General features: G+C 41.4%; 1 protein-coding gene across 1 annotated transcript in view; it reads right to left on the reverse strand.

The window, feature by feature from the left end:
• ATRX (ATRX chromatin remodeler) overlaps window positions 1-20,425 on the reverse strand; it is a 163,982-nt gene that overhangs the window by 41,039 nt on the left and 102,518 nt on the right. Inside the window, exons 18-26 of the mRNA XM_061598106.1 lie at window positions 19,303-19,449; window positions 18,950-19,127; window positions 16,441-16,578; window positions 15,278-15,453; window positions 13,420-13,537; window positions 6,779-6,909; window positions 6,401-6,489; window positions 6,095-6,267; window positions 118-265 (exon numbers count right to left, since the gene is read on the reverse strand). Of these exons, the coding sequence (XP_061454090.1) occupies window positions 118-265; window positions 6,095-6,267; window positions 6,401-6,489; window positions 6,779-6,909; window positions 13,420-13,537; window positions 15,278-15,453; window positions 16,441-16,578; window positions 18,950-19,127; window positions 19,303-19,449 (1,298 nt within the window). The remainder of the gene's footprint in view (window positions 1-117; window positions 266-6,094; window positions 6,268-6,400; window positions 6,490-6,778; window positions 6,910-13,419; window positions 13,538-15,277; window positions 15,454-16,440; window positions 16,579-18,949; window positions 19,128-19,302; window positions 19,450-20,425) is intronic.

The raw sequence follows: 20,425 nt of genomic DNA on the forward strand, positions 1-20,425 counted from the left end.
TTTAAGGCAGATTATTAACCTAAATAAGCCAGTCCTAAAAGGCCAAGTCTGCTTAAAGCAAAGGTGTAGCGTGGATGAATATTTTTGGAACCTTTCCAGTTGGCAAGAATGACTTACACTTTATCCCCAAGCTCCTCAGCCATGCGAAGAATTTCAAAGAGAAGCATCATCTTTCCAGAATGCTCCAACACTTCAGCATCAGCATCGGTAACAAAATCCTTGTACCAATCTGGAGCTGGGCTGCCTGGGTTGGAAGTGGTTTTACCTTAGAGAAATTTTTTAAAAAGTTATTAAAAATAGATATTCTATTCCAAAGTTGAGATATTTTTAAACACACATGCACACACACACTTACAAGTAGCAAGGTCTATGATGAATACAAAGGGAACTTATGGACTACAATGTTTCTTAGCCAAATTTGCACTATAACCACCTTTGTGGCACAGTTTATCACAGCACCATGTGGGCAGGACTCTCCTCACTAGGGATTCATTCCCACTGGAGTTCAATGTGCAGGTTACCAGAGCATGGATAACTGTGACCAAGCTATCTATCCAGAAAGGGTCTCAGATGGCACAACAGCTAGACCTGATGGAAAGCACTCCATGCCACTAAGGGCTTCTCCACATCAGAGTTTAATGTGGATTTGAAGCTCCATGTGCTTCTTTTTGTGGCACTGTATTTTTTTAAAAAAAACTGCAGGTGTCGTCAGCAACAACTGGTGGAAAAGGGCACGGTGCATCCTTTCCTTTGGGCTGATGGAAACAAAATAAAAGTAAGAGGTGTGGTGATAAGAGTGCACCCAGTGAAATGTCACCACACACCTCACCCCATACACACAGTGCGCCTCAGTGCATCCAGTACAGTAACATGCAATTTTATATTGGATTTTCTTCCCTTGGATTATCCACAAATCAGAAAAATCTGAATTTCATGAGGAAGAAGTTTGGGCGAATACTTGGATAAGCAGCATGTTGTGTGGATGCCGCAAGCTATTTAGACACATGGTTATATTATTATTATTATTATTATTATTATTAGATTTATATCCTGCCGTTTCTCCCAGCAGGAGCCCAGGGCGGTAATACGGCAACCTCCATATTAGACTATTGTAATTTCAGTAGTAATTGTGTACAGTGGCTGCCTTTGAAGACTGTGTGGCAACTACAGATATCAGTCCAGAAGCTGTATTCTGGGCTAGCTGGGCTAGCTACTGGTACTGGCATATTTCATCAGTCCTTAAGCAGCTGTACTGACTCCTGCTCCACTTTCAAGCACAGTTTAAAGGACAACACCAGCATTCTGAATGGCCAAGGACAAGGGAATCTGAAGGATCACACACTTCCATTATAAACATGGCCATTCAATGAAGAAATTGGAGATTCTTTTCTGGGTGCCCCCATAACACCACATTGGGAGATGACTACTGAGAGGGCACCCCTTCAGTGAAACACTCTCCCCAGGATGGGTCTCCTGGAGCCTATGCTGTTGTCCTTACCGCAACAGGACAACATAAGAAGACTATTTTTCCAGGTTTGTCAAAAGCACTTTCAACCCTAATTGTGGTAAATTTTATGCTGCTTTTTATCCTGTGTTTCTAATGTCTGTTGCAATGATGCTGTATGTTTTGCATTTCATGCTTATGTTTGTTTTACTGATAATTTCTGTGGGGTATAAATTAGTAACCAATTTGTTTCAAGTCTTAAGATGTAAGAAATGCATTTTGAAAAATAAAAGGAAAATTTCTTAACTTCATTGTGGGTATGAACTCAAAATTATGATGTTTGCTAGCACATTTAATGCACTACCTGGACAGCGTACACAGCTTTCATTTCCTCTGAAACATGAACAGTTTACATTTGGAACTCAAATTCCAGCAAGTGCTTAAAAATCTTTAGGAGGAAAAAAAAAACTCTTCAGGAGAAGGCAGTGTTCCCCAAAGAGGGTGGGGGCAAGATAGCACGTTTTTTCTTCTCCTTCAGTTTTTCCACTGTCCTTCCATTGTTTGCGACTGGAGGAAATTCAGTACACAAGCTCCAAGAATGACATCATTTGGGGGCCTGTCGTGTATGTGTTTCTAGGGAATAAGGTGGCTCTGGATCCTCCTCCAACCCCCAAATACTGTATTTCTGGATCCACTTCATGTAGAGAGCTACTGGCGGGTCGGCAACAGAGGTGGAGCTTGCAGCCACCACAGCAGGGAGGTCTCTTTCTCTAGACCTCCCTCTCTGCTCCACGGTATCCCAGTCTCTCTCAGGATAGGTCCCTTAGAACGCTAATTTCTAAGATTCTAAAAATGACTGCCCATTGCACCATCTTCTTCCAATGGACTGGACTAATGAAGTTGACATCACAACACGTTTTTCAGGCAAAAGCATCAACAAATACATTAATCCTTCAACAGCTGTCTTGGTATTTGCAGAAGCTGGGATTTAATGGTGCTAGAAATGCTATACCAAAACACCACAGTTCATAAAAATAGGCACTAACAATGGACATGATTAAGAGGGCTCTTTTCAACAAACTCAAAGTTTTAAGACCTGTCCATCACCAATTATCAAGGGAGGTCTGCTATTTATTTATTTTTAAAAGGCAAAAGACTTAATGGCTGCATACAGAGTTAGTTGTGCTGCTCTTTAGACTGTGGAAGTATTTTGATGTGAAACCTTAAATCTGAGCTCACTGGGTCAGGGTATTGCCAACATGTCACCCTGCTGCTGAAAGAATTGCACTGGCTGCCCATTTGCTACTGGGCCAAGGTTCTAGTTTTGGTGTACAAAGCCCTATACAGCTTAGGACCAGGATACCCAAAAGACCGTCTTATCCCTTATATATCCAGTGGATCACTGTGCTCTGCAGGTGAGGGCCTCCTGCAGATACCATCTTATCAGGAGGTCCATTTTGCACAACATAGGAAGCGGACTTTTAGTGTGGTGGCACTTGCCCTGTGGAATTCCCTCCCCTTAAATATTAAACAGGCGCCATCTCTGTTATCTTTTCGGCGCCTATTCCTTCCTCTTTCAACAAGCCTTTTGAGACCTTATCCCAGTCTGCATCTGTGTTGGAACTGCTTTTTAATATGCTTTTAAGCCTTTTTTTAAAAAAACAATGTTTTTTAACCTTTTTAAAAAAAAAAGGTTTCAAAGCTTTTTTAAAAAAATGTTTTTAAAGTTGTTTTGTTTTAATGTATTTTAATGTCTGTTTGTATGATATTTTAAAGTGTTTTTAGTGCTTTTATTTGCCGCCCTGGGCTCCTGCTGGAAGGGCGGGATCTAAATCAAATAATAAATAAATAAAAACCTGTCCAGGCTTGGTTTTCACTCCAAGCAACTCCCCTCTGTAGTAAGTACTGAATGTCTCTGTCTGTTCTCATTATCTGCTTGCATACCACCTGGTACCTGCCTTCACTGGCCCTTCTGACTATCTACACAGTTACAAACTGGTTTTTGTCATCTGGATTATGCTTTGATTGCATCTTCAAACGTAACACACTTCCAGCCTCAAGGTCCAACCAGAGAGGATTACGGCAGATCTGCATGTTTAAACACACATCTGCTCCAATCACACACTAAGGTGGAGGTGGGGATGTTCTAACTAGGAAAGGGATGCACAAGAAAGAAGTGTATGTAACTTCTCCCTATCCACTGCTTACTTCCATGCTATCTGTCACCCTCAGTCATTTTTCTCCCTACAGAAACTGTGATATCATAGGTTAGCTCAGCTGGGAGAGGAGCTGCACTCCTCTCTCATGTGCTCCTTTTGGCTGTTAAATGTACTGTTTTAATGCAGCGTTGTCACACATTCTACTTGGGGCTGCCTTTGAGAAGTGTCCAAAAGCTACAGCTGATGAAAAATTAGGTGATTTGAATAATTTCTGTTGTCAGCTTTTTAGGCCATATTGCTCCAGTCTTGTTGAATTTGCACTGGTTTCCAGTTCATTTCCAGGCCCAATTCAACATGCTACACATCCCTAAATAGGTTGGAACCAAGATATTTGAAGGACCTTCTCTTCCTGCATGAACACATCTATCAACTATTTTCACCTCAGAGCAAATGTAGTCAATGTGGTGCCCTCCAGATGCTTCTGGACGTCAACTCCCACCATCCCTGACTCTTGGCCGTACTGGCTGGGGCCAACAGAAGCTGGAGTTCAACATCTGGGAGGGCACCACATCGGCTGCCTTTGGCCTACAGGTTTTGTTATGCGTTCTGCCACCAGAAATGTGGGACAGGGACTTTTCTGTCACGGCAGTACAACCGTAGAACTCTCCCAAGAGAGATTAGACTGACTTCCTCCTTAACTGCTTTTAGATGGGCACAGCTCGTCCACCTTTGGTTTATTTTTATAGATTTCAAAAAACAAGATTTCCCCAAGGCTGGAAATTCTTACCTGTATGTAGATGTATCTATTGGCTTGTTTTAATATTCTCTTTTTTTATGCTTTACAGTTGTACTCTGGTTTGTTTTAACATAAACCACTTTGGGGGCCCTTTTGAGAGCTGAAAAGCTGTGGACGTGTGCTGGTGTGTTTCTAACCAAATGAAATAAAGCCATCCTTTTCTATGCCACTAGGGTAGATCTATGCTCAAAATGCACAGAGCTACTGCAATCATGTCTATTTATGCCTTTAAAAGAGTTAGTTCTTTAAAGCTAGAAGAGGAAGACGCAAGCACAGCACCATGTTAGCACCCTGGGGCTTAGACCAGTGCAAGTGAGTGGAGCAAAGAGTGGTGCCTACCTCCTAAAGAAATGTTTGCAAAGTTCGCTTTATCGTCTTTCATATTAACAGAGAGGTCCCAATTATAACTTGGGAGGAAGATGCCACATCCTCCAGACAGGTTTAGTTGGCTTTTGCTATTTCTTCTTCAACTTTACTACATTCTTTATGAGACTGAGGGAGAAGCAGCAACAGCATCGCCTCAGTTGTACTAAGATCCAGTTCCATGATCTGCTGAATTACTACTTGCCATGTAGATGTGAAATGCTTTGGAGAACAGCAAGTAAAGACAATCTTATACCAAACCCAAAAGGGAGTGCTGTTCAAATGTCAGTTTTTTTCTTCATGGACTGAGGGAGCAATCCAATTCACCTGTTCACCAGGCTGGGGGCAGTTGGGGGCTTCCACCGCTGCCAGGCTTTGCCAGCCTCTGCCGCAGCTGAGCCGCAGCGCTGCCAACATCACCAAGAGTCCGCTGGGGACGGCCAGCCTGGTGGACGGAGTCCTGGTGGAAGCCAAGAAAAATGGGGCATTCCAGGGGTGTCATGGGGGCAGAGTCATGGGTTTGGGGACTTATGAGAGATCCTCCTCACGTTCGGAGCCCTCCCCGGGGTCCCAATCTACCTAGAATCTCTGCCGGCCAAAAGGCTGGCGCAGTAACAAAAACTGTAATGGGAGCACTTACTCCCCGGGATGCTAATTCACAGGAGTCAGCTTCTTCCTTCCTGCTTGTGCACACAGCTCCTGACAGAGATGGCACTCAGCCAGGCTGGTGGCTCCCGAGTGGGAAGTGGATGTCATGGAGCTTTCCGCCAGCTCCTCCTCCACCGGCTTCCCACCATTTGGATTGCTCTGTGGGGCATTATACCGTCCAAGGAGGGAGCTTGAGCAAGGGCGAGGCAAGGTATAATGGCTGGGAACCACTCTGCTGGACAGGTATAACAGAATGGATCACAGGTGGATGGGCGAAAGGAACATTATTGTGGGTCTGGACTGGAAGCGTTAGACATTTGTGTATTATCTTGAAGCATAACATATATGAAAGCTTTTTTGTAAACTCTTTGTAAACTTTTTTGTAAAGCTTTTTGTCTTTTGTACAAGGCTTGGAGGGTGTTTTTTTTTACAATCAAGTGGTACATAAATTTTAATTTAAAATAAAATAAATAAAAGCTAATTATCTTTTGTGAGCCACTGTGGGAGGGCTTTGTCCATAAAGCCAACATATAAAGTACTTTTTATTGCTGCAATATATTGAACTGATATTTTGAGCGACCGTCAGAGTGGGACCCTATGTTTTTCCTACTCCAATCATAAATGGGTGAATTTCCTCCACTGTTTTGTCTAAAATTTCAAGTTTAGCTAAAAATCCCTCTTTACCTTCTTCTGACTTTACAATGGATGGAGGGTTGGTCACTGGCTCTTCTACATTTCCTTCTCCACCTCCACGAGATCTTGAATTCCAGACTTTAATAACTTCAACGTCATTATCGCTTCCACTTTCACTGGAGCTACTCTCCTTCTTTGATTTTTTACCCTTGGATTTTTTCTTCCTATAAAAAAACATTTAACACTTACTATTATAAAAACCTGCAGCTGCATTTTTAAAAAAAAATTAATTCTGCAACACACACAAATTCCACCGATTCACACATTTATAGTTTTATGTGGAACAGTTCAACTTACTTGATTTCTTCCTCAGAGCTTAAGCTCACTGACGTTTCATCAGAATCTGAAGCTATGAACTCATCAAGACTATCTTCATCAAAATAGCCCTGAAAATAAATGAATAAACAGGCATATTATTAAATTTAGTTATCCTTGCTTAAGCCTTTATAATCTGTTCATTCATCTGAACAATGCCAGGATCAGTAAGATATTACTTTGGTATTGACAAAATACATGGGGGGAAATGGTTAACAGTCCCAACTAAAATACCAAGAAAAAATAAACTAGCTATCACACTGAAAAGAAATTTCCATTAATTCAGTGAAACTCTCTAGGACTTGACATGACTCACTGAAGAGCTTTCATTAGAGACAAAGACAGACAGATGAAATTTACCTTATTTTCTTTGCTAATATAGTCCAGCTGCAAACACCAAGGATGTGTCCAAATTCGGCTTAACATCTGGAAATCCTGGAAGAGTTTTGCTCCAGCTTTGCCTCTTCCACCTTCACTGCTGTTGCTGACACCTGGCAACAGAGTTCAGAAGTTAAGCTAAAATATCCATACTTGAAACATTAGCCAAATTAACATTTGATTTTTTCTTACAATACTTCTCTCCCCCCTCCCCCCCCTCTCTCTCTCTCACACACACACACACACATTTCTTCCACAGACACAACATCTCTTCTAATAGAGGTTCTTCTCTCCAGAAAACCTCTCCACTTAAAAACCAGACTGGAGGGCCTGCATCTGGTGTGGAGCCATGGAAAAAGGTTAGGGATGATGTGGTCTACCACCCACCCTGCTACTCAACAACCTTCCTGGCCAAGCTGGCTGAGGTTGCTTCCAGTGTCATGTTGAAGGAACCGAGGACTGTGATCCTGGACAACTTCAACATCCATGCTGAGGATGCCATAGGGCCGGCTCAGGATCTTGTAGCCTTCATGGCAACCATGGGACTGTCCCAGATAGTCACTGGCCCAACATTATGCTGTTTTGAATGTGTTTTTTATATTTGGCTTGAATTTGTAATGTTTTCTTTTAATATTTTGTGATGTTTTGTTCAATGTTTTAATCTAGGTTGTAAACCACTTTGAGATTTGTTTTCCAAATAATATAAAGCGGTATAGAAATGATATAAATAAATAAACAAATAAACAAACATACAGCGCAGGGCATACCCTTGATTTAGTATTTTGTCCGTTGTGGGAAGAGGGATGGTCTAGATATAGGGGTGGTCGTAATCCCCGTCCTGGTGAAGTCTGGACTTTCAGCAGCAGCCACACCCTGTAGCAGTTAGGGACCAATTCAGATGGTATGCCCCTGGAGACTAATGGGACCTGGCAAATCCCTGAATGCTCTAAGTGATTTCCAAGTGCACAGAGCCAGTGATCCTGTCAAAGCCCTGGTCTCATTCTAGGATGTGGAGATGAGGAGGGCTGTTGACGTGATCACTCCTAAGGGTCTTCTCTGATGCTGCAGGGCCTGCACTGTGCCTTGGTTCATTGATGAGTTGTGGGCAATGAAGCAGGCTGAGGTGAATGAAGCAAAGATGGAGGAAAACTCACTCCAAAGCTGACCAAACACTTTTTAGGTCACACAATTCTGCCTACCAATTGCTGGTGGGGGCAGTGAAATATTAACCATGCTACCAGCATCACATCCTCAATGAGTTGTCCAGAAGTCATTTCAGGTGGTCCGGAGGCAGACTGTCCCAGAAATGGTGGATGGCCATCTGCAGCACTTGGTACCATGCTGTGAGCAGTGTGAATGGCACCTCAAGGATAAAGTCGCTCAGTTCTGTAGTGCCTTATAGACGCAGCAGTTTATGCAAGTCCAGTGGAAGCGCAGCACCTTTTTTATGGGATTAATTTCAGTTTGTGTGTCCTGATAATGTCGACAGGACCCTTGCAATGATGTGATCAGCTTCTTGTTCTCTTGACCACTGTGCATCCGGGTGAAAGCTAGATTGGGGGGGGGCTGACCAGGTGGGTCCAGGATGAGGTGAACACATCTCTACTCAACAAAGTTGTACCTGTTGCTTTTAAGCAGGCAGTAGTGCATCCACTCCTGAAGAAGACCACCCTGGACCCTATGGTTTATAACAACTGCTGCCCAGTCACGAATACCCTCTCTTTGGACAAGGGGGTGGAGAGAATGGTGGCCAAGGATTTGCAGAAGTTCCTGAAGGATACAGTGCCTCTGCTCCTGCTTCTCAATCTCTCTGGGGTTTTTTGATACCGTTGACCATGGTATCCTCCTGGATCCTCCTGGGTATTGGGGGCACCATTTTACAGTGGTTTCATTCCTACCTGCAGGGCCATGTCTAGAGAACATCGTTGGGAGATGGAGTCTCGGCCCCACAGTCCTTCTGCTATAATGTGCTGCAGTGCATGATCCTGTTGCTAATGCTGTTTAACAGCTATATGAAGCCATTGGCAGTGGTCATTAAAAGTCTGGGGGCAAAGTGTCATCAGTACGCTGATGATACCAACTCTGTTTTTCCATAATATCTGAGTCAGGAGAGGCTGAATATGGTCGGTAACAGTGTCTAGATGCAGTTGTGGAAGTGAGCTTGAACCCTGGGAAGACAAAGACAGTGTGGGAGGGTGGTTCTTGTGTCTGGGAGATTGGCCATTTGTCTGTCCTGGATAGGGTTACTCTTCCTCTGAAAGAACAGTTGCCTAGTTTGGGGATGCTCCTAGATTCATCTTTCTCATTTGAGGCTCAGGTAGCCTGAGTGGCTAGGAGTGCCTTTTATGAGCTATGGTTGGTATGCCAAATACGGCTGTTCTTGGACAAGGATAAGCCTGGCAGTGACGATTTATGCAGTGGAAGCCTCCAGACTTGATTACTGCAATGCACTCTGTGTGAGCATACACTTGCGCCTGGTTCAGAAGCTCCAGCTGGTACAAAATGCTGTGGCTACACTGTTGATGGCAAGAGTATCACCAACACGCAACTCCGGTACTTAAAAGCTTTCACTGGTTGCATTTTCGTTACAAGGCCACACTCAAAGTTTTTGTTTATATTTACAAGGCCCTTAAAAATTTAGGTTGAGGATATCTTAAGTACTACCTGATCTCTTAGATCCAGACCAATCACTGAGTGTTGGTGGTCCCCCATGGCTCAGATGCATGGCTTGTAACTACTAGAAACCACACCTTGAGTGTTTTGGGGGCCCTGTTGAACTCCCTCTAGAATGAAATTAGACAGGCGCCCTCCTTGCTAAACTTCAGCTGCATGACAAAGACTTGGTTTTATGATGTCTTTTTATTGTTTTATATTCCACATGTTTATGTACATTGTTTAGAAATGCTAATGATTAAGTGGTGTATAAATGCTTTAAACAAATAAAATAAATACTGAAGCAACTGAATTAACATTTTCTTCTACTTAAATTCTTAGAAATTAATCACTCTCATTGTTGCCCATATTTGATGATCTGATAACAACATTTCTATACACTTGCCATTTAAGTTCTTGGAACTAAATGTCAGCTTTACCTCTATGAACAGAAAAATGGTTTAAAAACCTAAAACTGAATATTTTTGAGTGATGTTTGATGATAAATTCTACAAGCATGGAGCTTTTAAATATTAGAGGTTTTATTACAATCACGTGGTATAGAGAAATAATTATTAAATTATTAAAACTTAACTTTTTATGTTATCTACACTTGTTGATCAATAATGCTCAAAGAATTACTATTAGCCTCTGCAGAAATAGAGATTTTTTTGACTATTTAACAATATCAGGATAAAAACGTAGCATCCATGAGATACAAATTTAATTCTGGCAACAAAATATATATTCACAAGCAGCGAAATTTATAGAAATCAGCACAAAGGAAGTTTATAAATTAGTTATCTACATTGCCTCAAATTCTCCTGAACTTTTGAAATGTGTGACGTGCCTTGTTAGGCAAGCCTTTCCAGACACATAGATGTTGATCTGTTTTAATCTTTTTATAGTTAGTAGCTGTTTTAATTGTTTTACATATGTTTTTAACTGTTTTATTGACAATTTTAATTTTTTTGGTAAACTGCTTAGAGGTCTTCATATTCAAGAGGTATATAAATTTTGTTAAATAAATAAATTAATCAAAAATGAGCCTGTGCAACTTTCACAACATTAAAGGTATATATTCCAGTCTCTAAAATAGTTAGGATTCTCTCAGCCATAATCTGAGAGAGAGAGAGAGAGAGAGAGAGTGTTGGAAGGACTCTGTGTGGTGCTGCAGCTGTTGCCAGTTACTTATTTTGCCTTCTTTTTGTGTCTTCTGCTCCAGGTATATGAAGGGGAAGGGCTGCCTGAGGCAGCACCTTGGCATCGCGCCAAGTGCAACGCTAAGTGCGCACTTAGCGTCGTCTTGGGGTGTCTTGGAGAAAGAGAACAATGGAAGAAATGTTTGTAGTCCTACTGGTTATAGAAGATGGTGGTTAGGTGGGGAGAAGCACAACGGGACAGTAGAGAACTTTGTTTGAGACATATTTTATAACTGTTATTAGATGTATTTTACAATTTATTCTCTTTTTTTGTTCTGCTTTTGATGAACTGTATATTGAGATTTATTGTTTGGTTTATGTTTTATAATGTGATGTATGGTTTTCTTCTATTTTTGTCTAGATATTTTTATAATTGTTATATTTTGTTTTTTAAGATATGTATATTGCTAGCAATTTATTGTTCAGTTACGTTTATTTAAAATGTGATATATTTGTTTTCTTTTATTATCAATTGTGGCAAACGTAACGGTATATTGTTTTATGTTATAAACCGCCCAGAGAGCTTCGGCTACGGGGCTGTATAAAAGTGTAATAAATAAATAAATAAATAAATAAACAAATAAATAAATAAATAAATCCTTCTGGTTCATATTAGGGTATACTCTACAAATGGACCCATACAAGTGAAAGTCCAGTGCAATCTAAGGCAGTCCTGAAACAGAGAATCTCCAAGGCTAATAAACTGAGGGGGTCTTGTAGGCCATTGAGTCCAACCCTCTGCCCAACTTCAGAAATTCAGAGCTACAGTACCCCCCCAAAGCCTCTCCTTGAGCAGTTTGAGTCACGGAAAGCCCATGACTGCTCTATCATTGGTTCCATTGCCAAACTACTCTTACTGACAATTCTCCTCATGTTTAACCAAACTTGACCCTCCTGGAACTTAAGCCCTCCCTGCGGGAAGCAGAAGGCACGTGTTTGCCACCTTCTGTGTGAAAGCCCATCAGGGATTTGAAGAGTGATATCATGTCCCCACTCAGTCTTCTCTTCTCCAGGCTCAACATACTAAGTTGTTTTTCATACCCCTGACTATCTTCATTGCCTTCCTCTGGATCTATTCAGATGAATCTATTATGAACTTCAGGAATAAATTAATAAATTATTTCCTTCCTTCACCCGCAAAAAAAAAAAAAAAGTTATTCAACTCGCAGAACAAGTTGACTCCGCACTCCTCAATGGCCTCCTTGCTTTCTTTGCCACATGCTGATGACTACTGGCTGAATGGAATGTGTGGGAAACAGAAAATTTTGCAGCTCTGTCATATTTTGGGTAGGCCAGTGCCCCAGATGTCCTAATGGACCACTGATTCGTTGTGAAGTGTGGTGGTCAGAATTGGACACGGTACTCTAGATGAGGCTTGGCTAGGGCAGAATAAAGTGGAACTATTACTTCCAGTGACTCTAAAGTTATGGTTCTATTATCTGGCCTTCTTGCAATTGCATCAAGCTGCCGACCTGTGTTCAACTTGTGATGGGCTACAATCCCGAGATCCCTTTTACATGTGCTGCTGCCAAGCCAGGTAACCCCCATGCTATCTAAACATATAATATTTTTATAAGCAGTGTGACGGCAGCATTCCATGGGGGCAGGGGGGGCTACAGGTGTGACGCAAGTAAGGATGGGCAAGGTGGTCATGAGGCAAGCAGGCAAGGTGGGAGAGGAAGGTGGCTGGGTGAGCCACGGAGGAACAGTCAGGACCACCTGGGGTGCTTCCTTATCAACCGTCCTGCTCTGCTTTTGCTCCCCCAACACCTCACCAACTGGAGGGAGAGAAGGACAGTTGTTGAGGCATTGCCCTGGCCACTCCACACTGTTCCTGTGTCATTCATCTCAGCCGGCCACCTCCCTTCACCTCACAGGAGAACATTTAAAGGGGAGGAGAGAAGGAAGCTTGGTGACCAATTCGGGGGAGGATGACCCAATGGGGAGTCCCTGTGTGTGTTTGGGAGTCCCTGGTTGGTGAGCGGAGCAAGGGGGTTGGCAAGTGGAGCAAGCAGAAGGTAGAGCCCTCCCGTGTGTGTGTGTGTGTGTTAATTACACAAAAGTGAATGTCTGTTGAATTTCACTTCAATAGTGTTGACTGAGTTTTTCATTCTATAAAGTTCATTCAGAATTTTATTGCCATCTTCTGAAGTATCAAGAATATACTGTGTGAAAAAGTATTCTCTTTTGCCTATCCTCAAGCTATTGGCAATCAATTGTATTGGGTGACCCTGGGTTCTATCATTCTGAAAAGGGATGAAAAATCTCCCTGTCTACTTTTTCTATAACATTTGTCATTTTATATACCCACGCAAGTTATGGTAATTGGTATGCAATCCTATGCTACACAGACTGGATTCTTCACACATAGGCACTATTCAAATGTAATGCCCACATGGATACATCTTATGGGCCCAGAAGTAAGACAAGGTGAGTGAGTACAATTCCACTCCACCACTACACACAGCCAACAAGATCACAAGCTCTTGTTGTGGTCATTAAAATTTGACTACAATAACTGACTTCACAATTCAAAGCAGCACTGCCACCAAACACCAGCTGGACGCACAAAGATTTCTCAATGATTCCAAAAGCAGCACTTAACATGCAGGGCCTAAACTTTAAGGCTAGTATACATACAAATAAGATTGTTACAGTGATAAGCCTCTAGGCCAATTACACAAGCGCGCGCGCACACAGACACAGAAAGCTCAAGAACAGAAGAGTCAAACAAAAGAAAGTATGAAGTTATAATGAATCATCACTTACCTGTTAGATGATCCAAGTAGTACTGATATAGCTTACACTGAAGAGGAGTCATTCTTACAGCCAGAACATATTCATATTTTGGTGGCAGGAACTTGGTTAATGCTGTATAATCTTTCCTCTGTAAGTTGTATTTATTTTTTAAAAAATGGCCACAGTATATTGTTATATAGCAGTCTGATTACTAATATAGTACGGTTACTAAATCAGCTAAATAGCCTTAGTCAGTCTGAAAACCTAAACTACACAAAACTGTGAAGGATGCATACACTGCAGACCAATTTTAAGAAATCAGAAATGTTACGCTTTCATTTATCCCCGAAGATACAAAAAGAAATGTCCAACACTTTAGGGGTCACTTTGCATGGCACACAGAACAGATATTTGGGTATTATTACGCAGAAGGTAGGTAAGCCGTTCTTAGCAAACTACAAGGTTTGGACATCTGTTACCAAACTCTTTTCTTGTGTTAGCAGTCTGGATAGCTGTTAAGCAATTCAAACTTTGGCAGTCAAACTAGAATCCTTTATTTTTCTCGATAAAGGAAACTAGAATTAGGAAATGCTTTCTGTATGGACAAACTGGAAGAGGTGGTTGGAGGATACCTTACTGTGTACATACTATGAAGCCAACCAACACTTCCATGTTGCTTCCTTCCTTGGAAGAAAATGGGAAGAGATGGGTGATATTAGAAAATACATTGGTTGATGGTCTCACAGTTACCTCGTTATTTTATTAGAAGAACAAAAATAAACTGTGTGAAAGTGTTAGGAATAACCTCTTTACCAAAGTGTTATTGTTGGCTTGGCTTTGTAAGATAAAAACTCTCTTGGGACTCCCCTTGGGACTCCCTCCCTTCTTCTGAATTTTTCAATAAGCACCAGAACTTATGTTGGCAAATGTGGTGGGGGAAAAGACTGTATCGCCTAAAAGATTTTATAATGCAGCGTGGGCTACTATCTGAAGATGAAGTGAGAGAGCAGTTGGGTGAGGTTCCATTAACTTGGTTGCAATGGCGCCAACTCTCTGCCTTTTTAAAAACTGGGAATATATTAACACAGGCAGGGAAATGACTGACCCTGTCTGAACGCTTGGTTTCCAGCTGGGCTATAAGAGATAGAGGGCTGGTCTCTAAAATCTATACTATTCTTTTAGATAAGGGCTTAGGTGATCTTTTGAGTTTAAAGAAGGTGTAGGAAGATTTTAATATAGGATTGGATTAAATTGTGGACTAGACCCGCACTGCCAATGCTATGTTATGTGGGCTGCCCTTGGTGCAGGTAGTACAGATTGCAGTGGTTAAGTTGCTCAGTTGGATCCTACCATACAGACGTAAGGGACAACCTTGGGCTTGTCAGCCCCCTCCTCTCTTTTCTCCATCACAGGAGAAAATCAGCTTTTATTTGGTTTTAAGTAACTGCACCTTAGCATTATCCACTAATTCATTAAAAGCTTTCTGTACTGCCATATTAGGGCACTGCATCTTGGGGACTCTTAACATGGAGGTTGCCAGCTGTGGAAGAGAGCGAAGCACTGGCTTGGCTCCCATAACAAGTACTGCCACTGGGTAAAGCACATTTACAGAGAGGAGGGGTTGAGGTGAATAACTGATAGTAGCAGTAACGTGGCAGCTCTAATGGGATCAGAGGCATCAGGTGGGGATTCCTGTGGCAGCAGTGATAGGAGCCCCTGGGGCTCTCAGAGGGGTACCTGACCATGCCAGCCTAACACCAACCCTGTATAGATCAATCATATATATATCTTTAGTCAGCAGACACAGAGAGAATGGAAAAGCTGTTAAACTTTAAATTAATCCTTAACTTTCACACTGCAAGAAAATAGAAACAAAAGATTCACATACCTGAACACATCCAGCTAACATTTCGTACAAGATGTGGGCACGCTTTTTCATCACCCGGACATCAGCCAGAGTAGAGTCCGCACACTGACCATTTTGGATTGGATTTATAAATCGATTTCGGAACTCCTTAACAGACCCAAGCAAATTCTCCTTGATAAAGTTAACCATGCAGTGATCTAAGGAACCACAAATTAAACTTTAGTTCTTTACCAAAATAATCCCCATGAAAAGGTTTGGTTAAGATTTTCAAAATGCAGTGTGTGTCCTCTTGTATTTGGCAAGCAAGATCATGGACAAGATTTTAACAAGAAAATTACTACTTGTTTAAATAGGCACTTATGTCAAAAGCTTGTACTTTGCATATATAGTAATTCTCCAAGAAGCCTTGTGGGTCAGACCCTCCTATCAGCAGCTTTTTGCAGAACTCTTCAAAGTATCCAGTTCAGCCATGCCACTTGTGGACAGATGAAGTCCTCCACTGCTGTGCCATCACACAATCTGGCATCCAGGCCTCTGGTGCGCAAGCTGCTCCCAGCAGAAGCAGGGGTAGAGCTGGGCACACAGGGGAACAACTTGGCCAAGTAGCAGCATACTCTGTAGCACAAGTGTGCATGCATGCACATGCATGCATTCAGGCATACTAGGGCCCTATAGAAGCTAATCTACATCCCGCCCTTCAAAAGGCACAGAATTGCAGCCTCATTGGTTTTGTAGAGTATGTCGAGTCTGGTAAGAGTATAATGTTTACATAGCCACATTAAGTCATATTCGTTAACAAAGACAGGGAAGAAATCCAAGCAGAATTTTCTCTCAGATATATTTGTGGGAACACTGTTTGCACAGGTATTAACAGCTAACGCTCAGATGTATTATATATATTAAAAAAACAAAGACTCTGGGTTGTATCCAAGTTTTACTCAATGAAATTACGTGACCTAAATTAGTCACATTTATTAATTTCAATAAGCCTACTCCGAGTATGACTAACATAGGATACAACTCTGTGAATGTAGTTAGGAGTTACAAGAGGAAAAGAAATTCAAGGCTGCAGGAATGCATACTCCTTCCATATTAACAAAGCTATTTAATTTTATTTTACTAAAATCACAGAAGAATATAAAACAGATGTTCACACTTTGGCTGTCCCTTAAAAATGTACTTACATTCTATGAGGTTGTTTTGCAATGGGGTTCCTGTAAGAATGATCCTCCGCCTGGACTTTATAGAATTCATAGCTTTAGAAACAGCAGAAGCTTCATTTTTTAATATGTGTCCTTCATCGCATATAACAAAATCAGGGCCTGGTGAAGGAAGGAAGGAAGGAAGGAAGGAAGGAAGGAAGGAAGGAAGGAAGGAAGGAAGGAAGGAAGGAAGGAAGGAAGGAAGGAAGGAAGGAAGGAAGGAAAGAAATTATTTTGAATTTCACTTTTTACCAAGATGTTGTACTTCATAGGCTTCTACCAAACGTTAACAGAGCTTAACTGCCATCTCCAACATGATCCAGAAGTATCAACACAGGAAAAGGCAGCACATACACAGTCTTTTGATGTGGCAATTCATTCACTTTTGAGAGACTAGATGGAAAATATGCATTACTGCTGCATTAGATGTAAACAGTCAGTCTGGAAAGAACTAAAATGCCATTGAACTAATTTCTGCACATTGAGAAATGGATCTGTGGACCTGCTTTGTCAGCCTACAGATCTGCTTTCATTTTGCGTGCACAGTGAGCTTTTGCAAGGGGCTACTCATGTGGAACTATTCCACATGCACAATGTGTCCCTCCTAACCATGGTAGAGAATCACTGAGTATTTAGTACCGGATATGATTGACCTTGGCATATTCTTAAAAAGAAAACAAAAGAATTAGAAAAAGCAAAACTTATTCTCTTATCTGTCACCAAGACACAATTAATACAGGGCAGTGCATTACCTTCAGTACTTTTTAATACCTATATGCCAGAAAGGCAAGAGACACATGACACTTGAAAGACTTCCTGGTTTATTAAATCATAAATTATACCACTTCATTAGATGTATGCAGGAAACAATATCACTGGATTTAACAAGTCAAAAAACATTTTGTGTTAGTACACAGGTTATAAAAGAAAACATTCTGCAGAAATTCCCTTGAAAAATGTTCCAAGAAGTTAAGCATGCAGGTTCTCTCAAGTAGTATTTCTCAATATGTTTTTATAAATTCAGGCTACACCACCATCTACTGGAACCTAGAAATAAAGTTTTATAGGGCATATACCCTATAAAAACAATCATTTCCCATTATTAATTCACAGCAATGTTTGAACCTAGTTAGGAAGATGAGAACACCTCCTACAAAACTAAGCCTTGGAGTTCACCACCTGGGCAAATAGTTTGGCAGATCTACCAAGTACATTACCCTTCAGGTACATGTTAGTAGATGAGTAGTCATTAGTCCACAAGGCAGCCTTACAAGTATTATGATGGGTGGATAAATATATGGGGGAAATTGATGTATATGCAGTACTTTCCCCATTAAAAAGCTTAAGAACATGGTTGACTACAGGGGAGGGAAGAGTAGTGCTTGGATTTGGATTTTCTTTCTTTCCCAGGCCTCTGGGCTCTGTCAACTTCCTAGCCTAGAGCATTGATGTTCTCGTGCAGCCTTTCCCAACCTTGGATCCCTAGATGTTGGACACTCAACTCCCATCAGCCCGTCAGCATGACCAATGGTCGTGGATGATGGGAGTCCGACAACATCTAGAGAATGGGGAAAGCTGCTCCAGTGAAAATGAAGTTGACATTGTTGTCCTAATTAAAAAGCAAGAGGCATTGTACAGTGCTTAGTTTGTAGTTTCTCTCTCTTTCCGCACAATGGAGACAGCGAGGAATCAGACTGATAGGAGCCAAAAATTCTGTGTTTTTTCTTTCCTCTCTTAATAGCCTTAATCTGTACCTATTCGATCCATATATAAACATATGGGTGGGAAACAGCTCGCTCCAGAGAAAGTAAGGGAAGAGTGGAGGCAGGTGCTCTTAAAAAGGGAGAATGCGCTTGGCTGTTGACTGGAATCAATTCCCAGTCCCCTAGACTCTGCCAACTTGCTGGCTTAGAGTTGGACCCAACTGCTTAGTCAAAGGGCCTGCACAATGACCCAGTTCACATGTAATGGTAAATCATGGTCTGAAACCAAATATGGCTTACTGTGAACAAGCAGCAAGCTTGTTCGACTGTGGCCACTTTGCTCCTCCTTCTCCAGTGCTGGGATACAAACCATGGAGCAGGCGGCTTGGCATTACATGAGAACCAGTGCTCATGATTCGTTTCTCTCTGAACAAACCACAAGTGTGAGCCAAGATTTGGTCTTTGCTTACCACCTGTGTCTTGTCTGGAGAAAAACAATCCATAGCATGCAATACTAAGCCAGGCATTGTTTGTCTCTGACCGTGGCTTACTGTTACATGTGAACGAGGCCAGTGAGGGTCCTGCTCTCTCGGTGCAGACAGGAGAGCAACTGTGCAGAGCTCCTCCTGCCAGAAGAAGTCAAGGGTTGCTGTTTTACATAGACCTGCCTCTGAATAGGGAATGAACTGCCTATCACCAAATGCCCTCTTCCACAGAGAAAGCATCATAGGGGTTATTTCTGCTATGACAGAAATGCACAATATGAATTGCACAACATTCTGGCTTACCTGGATCAACCAGTGCTTTGTTAAATATTTCTTTGAGCTTTCTGCTCTTCACATTCCTTCCTTGTGCAAGGTTACGGTACATCTCATAACCTATAATCATTACACCCCCTTCATCCTGCCATCTTTGCAGCATATAGCTTCTCTCTTGAGGGCGTTTAACTGTTGCTAGTTCACAGACCTTGTGAAAACAAGACACACAAAAAATAATTTTCAATTTAAAATGCATACTCCATGAATAAAGTGTCCATATACTCAAAGCAAATGTTATTGTTTGCATTTCTTAATGATGTAATTTTATCATGACTGAAACTGAATGCACAAGTACCCTGAAGTCCACCTTAAACAGTAAGTACCTCCAGTTTCTCATCATCTTCTAAGCCTTCTTGCCATTTCTCAAATTCGTTCAGCCAGTTCAGGGCCGTGTTCAGTGGACAGACAACAAGAGCTGTCCTGAAATCCAGCTTGTCACACAACAGAATAGCATGAAGAAAACTAACTACCTTCAAGAGACAGAGAGAGAGAAAGTCAAGCAAATCAGTATTAATATTCAAGTCTGTATATTTTAAAAAAGTAGCTACAAATATCATTTTTAAAAGAAAAATACATGTGGTGGCTGACTTGGGGCAGAGCAAGCTGATTTTCATATTAAATGAATTATTTATTGAGGGGCTGTGTGTATATCAAAGATTTTCTCCTTATATTAACTTGCTGTGTGTATGTGGTATGCAACCAACTGACCAGCTAATTTTGCTTTCTTCCCACATTGCTGTTCTTGGATAATTCCTCCCTAGGTAGTTAATCAAACTGCCAGAAGTCTGAGTGTGAAAGAAAAAGGCTTTGTGTGCAGCATATTAATCCATTCCAAGATGCACAATTGTAAGGAAGGCACAACAAAACCCTAGCTCTTAATGAAGGTATACTTTGGTTGTATTCAAATTGGGGGAGCAATGATACTCCGGGAGGACAGAGCCATCCCCTCAAATGCTTAACCTTCTGAGTCCTGTTTGTATAGCAACACATGAACAGCCTATTGCTCATTCCTTGGGTGCAGTCCTGATATATTGGTCTTAAGGTTGTGGTTTTTTTCCTGCAAAGTTACAGCATTTTTCCAGTACACGATGCACTTTATTTTATACCTGAAAAATGCAGTATTTCCTTTATTTATTCCTCTATTGCTTTACAACTATCATACGGAACAAGACTGCACAAGCGTGACAGGGACCCGACCATCACTTGCACTTTAAACTGTGATGAGCAACACAATTTCTGCACATGCCCATGACATTTCATGATTTCTCAAATGTTCTTTTTAAATTTTTGATTATGGTTTTAGAGGCTGAGCATTCCCTGATTGCACCAATACTAAGAAGAATTCATCTAGTCTTTAAAATGGTGCTCAGCACAGCTACCCTATCTTCCTGCCGCTGTTTTTTTTAAAGTAACAAAGTCTTATGTTCTTTTGAACATGTCCCTTCC

Source organism: Rhineura floridana, chromosome 16 (assembly GCF_030035675.1).
Source record: "Rhineura floridana isolate rRhiFlo1 chromosome 16, rRhiFlo1.hap2, whole genome shotgun sequence".
Lineage (NCBI taxonomy): Eukaryota > Metazoa > Chordata > Lepidosauria > Squamata > Rhineuridae > Rhineura > Rhineura floridana.